This window comes from Hypanus sabinus, chromosome 15 (assembly GCF_030144855.1).
Source record: "Hypanus sabinus isolate sHypSab1 chromosome 15, sHypSab1.hap1, whole genome shotgun sequence".
Lineage (NCBI taxonomy): Eukaryota > Metazoa > Chordata > Chondrichthyes > Myliobatiformes > Dasyatidae > Hypanus > Hypanus sabinus.
This window is the reverse complement of record NC_082720.1, coordinates 46,875,297-46,883,190: the sequence shown is the minus strand read 5'-3', so window position 1 is coordinate 46,883,190 and position 7,894 is coordinate 46,875,297. Positions and strand designations below refer to the sequence as shown.

The 7,894-nt window shown below is 38.9% G+C and overlaps 1 protein-coding gene across 2 annotated transcripts in view; it reads right to left on the bottom strand.

Annotated features, from left to right (window-relative positions):
• Positions 1-357: 357 nt before the first annotated feature.
• Positions 358-7,894, bottom strand: part of zgc:110540 (deoxynucleoside kinase) — a 33,523-nt gene continuing 25,986 nt past the window's right edge. Inside the window, exons 2-10 of one of the 2 annotated variants that reach the window (XM_059990306.1) lie at positions 7,289-7,380; positions 5,354-5,423; positions 4,926-5,268; positions 4,152-4,267; positions 3,554-3,747; positions 3,234-3,381; positions 3,037-3,152; positions 2,825-2,924; positions 358-993 (exon numbers count right to left, since the gene is read on the bottom strand). In XM_059990306.1, the coding sequence (XP_059846289.1) occupies positions 967-993; positions 2,825-2,924; positions 3,037-3,152; positions 3,234-3,381; positions 3,554-3,747; positions 4,152-4,267; positions 4,926-5,019 (795 nt within the window). In that variant the 5' untranslated portion in view covers positions 5,020-5,268; positions 5,354-5,423; positions 7,289-7,380 and the 3' untranslated portion in view covers positions 358-966. The remainder of the gene's footprint in view (positions 994-2,824; positions 2,925-3,036; positions 3,153-3,233; positions 3,382-3,553; positions 3,748-4,151; positions 4,268-4,925; positions 5,269-5,353; positions 5,424-7,288; positions 7,381-7,894) is intronic. The other variant, XM_059990307.1, reaches the window with a different exon arrangement.

Genomic DNA, 7,894 nt, shown 5'->3' with positions numbered 1-7,894 from the left:
GAATGTAATTAACTAGTCACCTTCAGAAGTGTGGTCACCAAACTTAATTCCCAGGAATTACCTAATCCCCTCCATTCTGGCTCATTGTAACTATCTTTATTATACAGAAGCTCAAATGGCTGCCTACTAGAAGTGTCCTTTAAATTAACATATGCCCAACCAAGAGTAAATTAAAATCCAAAGATTAACAATTAACTGTCAACATTTGGTTTAGTTTGCAATCTCAGAATATAAGAAAACCAGGTACTCACATCTATTTTTATTGAAAATGTAATACCTAAAGTGAAAAATGAAGCAAAATTCAATGGATTTATATATTGTGCTGAAAGCAGAATAAATATGTAGGAAGATACCAGAATCTCTATAAATGATTTATTAGTTGCACATTATATCAAGCTCAATCTATTTAATACTTGTTCCCATAGAAATTTCCATTTTCAAAGCAATATTGTAGAATATAGCTGTTAGAAACACATGGGCAAATGCCACCAAAACACTTCCCAAAAATACAGCAAAACCTTAATAAAACAGCAAAAATACAAAGAAAAGTATTTTCTCACTGTAATGACTTTAAAACGAGTCTAATCTTCTTAAAAGGGAAGAACTGACTGGAGTCGATTGAGATGCATGGATATGGGTTAAAAAAAATAGAACTATAAATAAATGATGAAGTCAACAATGAAATCAAGGAACAAGTGCTGGTCATGAAACAAACAATTAACAATTTCCATAAAAGTGATTTGACAATGCAGTTTGTGTGAAAGATTTACAATTGCTTGAGTAGAGATGTTGGACTGAATACCAAACTTGATGCATACTATGTTAGGTGTGACCTGCATCCAGTCCAACAATGTAAGCATTTTTCAGATAAAATTTATTTCTCAAATCCAAGTTATTTACTCCCAAGTTCATACAACAGATAAAAGTCAGTGCAAAACATTCAAGTTTGTTATCAGTTTCCTTCTGCTATAATGTCTGCAAGAATGCCTTCACCTGTTAACAAGAAAAACACATTTAGGTGTTAACAGCTATCATAGATCTTCAACTGAAGTGCTTAACATGAGAATGAATTAACATTATGTTCCATGAACGATGAAAGTTGCAAGCTGCACAAAAGATGACTGGATTCTAAAGTTTTTAGAAAATCATTTTACATGATCAAAAGACCTACTTTATCTATATCAGCATCATTTCTTCACTAAATTTGATTGTCAATCCAAAAGTTTAAAACATCCCAAAGTTGAATGACAGGGAACAACTTAAGTTTTGAATGAATTGGCAATTCAAACCTGAATCAAAAGTATAAGCAAGAGAAAACCTGCAGACGCTAGAAATCTTGAGCAACACACACAAAACTCAGTAGGCCAGGCAGCATCTATGGAATAAAGCAGTTGACATTTCGGGCTGAAACTCTTTGGCAGGACTGGAGAAAAAAAATGTTGAAGAGCAGATTTGAAAGGTGGGCGGAGGGGTAAGAAAAGCACCAGGCAATAGATGAAACTTGGAGGGGGATAGATGAAGCAAAGATCTAGGAACTGAATTGGTGAAAGAGACAGAAGGCCATGGAAGAAAGAAGATGGGAGGAGGGGGAGAGGAGAAGCACCAGAGGGAGGCGTAAGGGGACACAAGAGAGAGAGACAAGGGATGGGAAATGGTGAGGGGGTGGAGGCATTACTGTTAATTTGAGAAACTGCTGTTCATGCCATCAGGTTTGAGACTACCCAAATAGAATGTAAGCTTTTGTTCTTCCAACCTAAGTGTGGCCATATCCCGACAGTGGAGGCATCTCTTCCATTTCATACACGTCTGCCCTTACCCCATCCTCCCACCATGCTACCAGGGATAGGGATCCTCACCTCCCATCTCACCAGCCCTCGTGTCCAGCACATAATTCTCTGAATCTTCCACCAACTCCATTGGATCCGAGAAACAAGCACCTCTTCCCCTCCTCTCCACTTTCTGCTTTCCTCAGGGATAGCTCCTTAGGTGACTCCCTTGTCCATTTGTCCCTCCCCACTGATCTCCCTCCTGGCACTTACCCTTGCAAGCAGAACAAGTGCCTCACCTGCCCCTACACCTCCTCCCTCACTACCATTCGAGGCCCTAAGCAGTCCTTCCAGGTGAGGTGGCACTTCACCTGAGAGTCTGTTGGGGGCATATACTGTGTTCAGTGCTCCTGGTGTGGCCTGCTGTACATTGGTGAAACCCGACATAGATTGAGAGACCGCTTCGCCGAGCATCAACGCTTCACCCACCAGAACAAGCAGGATCTCCCAGTGGCCACCCATTTTAATTCCACTTCCCATATGTCCATCCACAAACTTACAGTAATGCCTCCAGCAGCCCCCCCCGCCCCACCATTCCACATGTCCCTCTCTCATGTTATCTCCTTGCCCGTCCACCACCTCCCTCTTCCCTTTCTTCCATGGAATTCTGTTTCTTTCACCAATCAACTTCCTAGATCTTTGCTTCATCCCTCCCTCTCCAAGTTTCACTTATCACCTAGCATTTCTCTCTCCTCCCCCAACCTTTCAATTCTACTCCTCAGTGTTTTTCCTCCAGTGCCACAGAAGGGTCTCAGCCCAAAACGTTGCTTTTTCATTTTCCATAGATGTCGCCTGGCCTGCTGTTCCTCCAGCATCTTGTGTCTGAATCAAAGTATTTTGCTTTCTAAACAAAAAAAAAGGTATCCCTCCATTTTTGATGCACCAGATATTGAAATTTGTTTGGCTCTGACTATGGGCAAGTTTTATAAACCTGCCATCTTCTAAACACAAAAATGGTTTTATGTTGTAATTTCTAGAGAAATTACAGTTAAACTTACCTTTTCTAAAATGTCCTCTTGTTTAATCTTGTCATCCTTAAAATCTTCATTAACATCCAGCACCAAAATAGGAATCTCCTTCAAGTATTCAAAGTCAACCCTGAAACAGGTCAACAATAAATTTGTAACTTTTCAAAGGATTTTTGTCAAAAGAAAGTTATATAATTTACCAAAAGGAATAATTTACAACAAATTAAGCACATCCTACTCACTTCATTGTTCGGTTATGAAGCCAAGATTCATGCTTATAATCTAATTTCTCTAGATACTCCAACTCAATTCCTTGTTCCTCCTCACGGCCTCTCAGATGAAGTCGCTCCATACATTTCTATGAAAGGACAAGTGAGAAATTCAGCTTACGGGAATCTTTGAAAAGTTAAAATGAGAAAAGAAAATCACTGATCCTTACTTCCGGAGTTGCTCGTAGATAGATTATGGCATCCAATTCGATTTCTGAACCAAATTGATTCAATATCCAAGCATGCCAATCTTGGTAAATGGACCATTCCGTTTCATTAAGGTTTCCAGATTCAAACAAAGATGAGGCAAATACATACCTGATTGGGGGGAGGGGGAGGAAGTGATCACATCATAAAAAGTCAGTATTCTACAATGAATGGTGCTAAATATTAAAACCAATAAACATGATCAAATAATTTTGTCTTTCAGATGAAAACAAAATTAACACAATTTTAGAGGCAATAAAGTTATATCAATATGTTGTCTCACCTGTCACTGTATACAGATCTTTCAAAGAACTGTATAGGATGTTCTGCTTCATGAATTTTGGAAGACAAAGGCTTAAGCTGTGCCCGAACTCTACTCAGACAAGCGTAAGTTTGAAATGTGTATGCCCATCTACTTGGTTTGTCATAAAGCATCTGGAGGAGATTGCCACCACTCTTCTGGGATGTTGTAAGTTCCTTTTGTGTAAAAGTAAAACCAAAAGGAAGTTAGGGGCACTTTCCCTAAATCTGCATTCAAAAAGTTCAAATAATTCAGCCTTTCAGTGCAACTAGAATTTGAATATCAGTCTCACAACCAGCCAATTTTCTGTCATTCATCAGACATTAGCAATAGTGAAGCAACTTCATTAATTTACTAGCAGTCTCAACAAACTTAACACTACATTTAATTAGAATACAGCAAGTAATTTTAGTCCCAAGGTGTAGCAGGAACAATTATTTCAGAAAAGTGAATATACATTTGTTGTAACTTTCAGCCTCCTTTTCAATAAACTGTTTTCTGAATGTGGTGGGAAATAATGACGATTAATTATGATTTTAAAGCAGAGCAAAATATAGTAAATGCTATTTTTATTAAATACCTGGAATTCATTTTCAGTGGTTTGTACGTTACACCATTTCGCAATAGGTTCGGGAACAACTTCCCACTCATCACTGCTTCGTTCCAAAATTCGAACAAAAGTAGATTTTCCTGCAGCTATTTGAATAGAGTAAATGCAACATTATTCGTATAATCTAAACAAAAGCATCATAAAGTGCATCTGCAAATATTTAACTAAAACAATTTAGAATCACTGTTTTAAACAATACTTAATCGTTAATAAAATCAATACTGATTACGATAGTGAGGCAGAATAAAGAATTGCCAAAAAATGTAATTAAAAACAATAAAAAACATTAAGAGTTAAGATTTGGCAATTCTATCTGGCTCAAAAATGCAAGGGAAATGCTACTGAACTTTAAACTCTCAAAACTGACCGAAGGTTTCCCGCGCGATTGGCTTCTAGGCTGTCAGTCAGAAAGTTGTTTCTTAGTAAAGATTTTTATACCACAATGAAAATATTTCAGTTATTATGATTCAACATATTTTGAGATAAATAAAACTTCTCTGAAAAGGAAAATATAGCTTGTAGCTCACAGTACAGCGGAAACTTCTAGCCCGCCAAAACACATGGCGCCAAGTTTTGGTCTTCATTCTATTCGATTTAAAAAATTCTAAGTCTATAAAGTAAAACCCTTAAAGATGAAGTTATCACAATCATATATCCATTCTAACCAAAGCATTAACTTTAATTTGGAGCCCAATCCAAATGCATTTATTTTCATTCTAAAGGTGTCTAATCTATTTCACTCACCAATATTCCCTTCGATTGAAATCTTTTTTGCTCTCTTTTCAAAGCTATCATTGAAAAGAGGACTGATGCACATTCTTTTTGGTGGCGTAGCCATCCTCTTTATAGACGATTCCGCAACTTCTCTGCTGCCGGCACTGGAGACGTTTGAAAGTGGCGCGATCTGATCAGAGTAGCATAATTTGTAACGCCTTTTCCTGCCGAGTCTCTCGAATCGAGCGCCTTCCGCCAAAAAAACTCAACTGATGTAACCGCTAAACTTTTCCATCTATTGCCCCCGATTACGTTCAGCTGTCGTGACCTGATAGAATAAACCTAGAAAAGTTGCGGTCCCACAATGGCATTCCTTTAAAAAGAGACACGAAGATAAACTTGAAAGAAATTAAAGGAAATTTATATATCCAGAAAAGCAAGAATGTTTTCTGTGTTACCTCGCTCACCAGTTGGAGTAAGCTTTTCCATCCACCGCGCCCATAGACGGTGAAACATTCGACTCCAATGCTGGAAGAAAACGTCAAGTCTAAGCACAAGAGATTCTGAAAATCCGGAACAGTACAAAAAAATGCTGGAGGAACTGAGCAAGTCAGTCAGCATCTCGGGAGAGGAATAAACAGTCGACTTTTCGGGCCAAGACATTTCATTAGAACTTCAGAGATGCTGCCTGACTTGCTGAGATCCTCCAGCATTTTATAGGTGCTTCTTAGGAAAACTGCGAGTCGTTCTCTAATTCATGTTCTTAAAAGAGTAATTATACAATAAACCCAGTAAGAGTAAAATTTTATTTCAGAAAACCATTTTACTCAAAACTCAATATTTTTATAGTTAACCTATACTGTTTCAAAATCTTTGCAGCACAAAAACAGACCATTCTAAGCCACTAAGTCCACATTCATGATTCTGCCAATTGCCATCATATTCTCATTTCATGTTTTCCTTGATTGGTGGTCATCACATCCATGACTGGGATAGAACATCAAACAGCAGCACAGACAAGGGCCTTTTGGCCACAACATTATGCCAAACCAGCTAAAAAGTAAGTTTAAAAACCACCAAAACGAATCCCTCCTACTACATAACATCCATGCCCTTCTTCATATTCATGTGTCTATCTAAATGTCTCTTGAAAGCCTCTGATGTATGTGCCTCTACCAGACCAGGCGGTGCATTCCAGACAACCATGACTCCCTGAGTAAAAAGCTTACCCCTCACATCCCCTTTGAAACTAACCCCTCTCACCTTCAAAGCATGCCGTCTCATACCAGACACTGTACTAGATATATCTATCTGTCTCTCATAAACTTCCATCAGATCTCCTCTCAGCCTCTGGCACTCCAGAGGAAACATCCCAAGTTTGTCTAGTCTCTCATGATAGCACATGCCCTCTAAATCAGGCAGCATCCTGGGAAATCTCTTTTGTCCCTCCAAAGCCTCAACATCCTTCCTATAGTGAGGCGATCAGAACTGTATGCAACACTCCAGATGTGGCCTAACCAGAGCTCTATAAAGTTGCAACATAACCTCTTGACTTCTGAACTCAATGCCTCAACTAACAAAAGCAAGCATTCCATAAACCTTCTTAACCACTCAATCAACCTCTGTAGCCACTTTCAAAGAGCTATGAACTTGGACCCCAAGATCTCTGCTCAGCAACGCTATTAATGGACTTGCCCTTGTTCTATATATATCTATCACAAACAGCAGAGGTCCCAGCACAGATCCCTCCAAAACACCACTAATTACAGATCTCTAGCTCAAATAAGTCCCTTTGACCACCTCCCTCTGCCTTCTATTCGTGGGCCAGGTCTGAATCCAAACAGCCAATTAGCTGTGGCTCCCTTGCATCCTCATCTTCTGGATTAGCCTCCTATGAGAGACGTTGTCAAACACCTTACTGGAAGTCCCTATAGACAACATCTACTGATCTACCTTCATCAAACTCTTGTGTCACCTTGTCAAAAATCTCAACCAAGTTCGTAAGGCATGACCTGCCCTTCACAAAACGAAGCTGGCTCTCCCTAATTAGGCCATGAGTTTCCAAATGCTCATACCAGGTTTCCCCCACTATCTGAAGATACAGAGTTCCTCTGAAACCATTCATAAGCCGAAATGGTGTAAAGCAAAGAAGCAATTACCATTAATTTATATGGGAAAATTTTAAACAAATTATTTTAAACACAAGTTTAAAGCGGGCATATTTTTGCGTAAAAGCAAAAATCCTCTTTCGGTTAGCGAAAACAGATACTAATGTAGGTCTTTCGTAAAAGCGAAATGTCATAAAGCGAACGTTCAGAAAGCGGAGGACACCTGTATATCCCATTCCTAAGAATTTTTCCCAGGAATTTCCTTACAACCGACGTGAGACTCACCGTTCTATAGTTCCCAGGACTTTCCTTTGATCCTGTCTTAAACGGAGGTACAACATTAGCCACTCATCAGTCCGCCGGGATCTCACCTGCACCTATAGCGGACACAAAGATACTGGTCAAGGCCTTGGGATTTACCTGAACCCAACTTGCCTAGGACTTTTCATGGCCCCTCATGGCTCTCCTAATTCCCTTCTGGAGTTCTTTTCTAGCTTTTTATAATCCTCATGTGCTCCGTTTGATCCTAGCTCCCAGTTTTACATACAGTCCCTATTAAAATTATTCATCACCCCCCCCTTTGAAGTTTTAATGTTTTACAACTTTGAATCACAGTGGATTTAATTTGGCCTTTTTAATACTGATCAACTGAAAAAGATTCTGGTGTCAAAGTGAAAACAGATTTCTACAAAGTGATCTAAATTAATTACAAATAAGAACACAAAATAATTGATTGCATAAGTATTCATTCACACCCTGTAATACGGCACACCAAATCATCACTGGTGCAGCCAATTGGTTTTAGAAGTCACATAATTAGTTAAATGGAAATCACTGTGTGCAGTCAAGGTGTTTCAATTGTTTGTGGTAAAAATACACCTGTATCTGAAC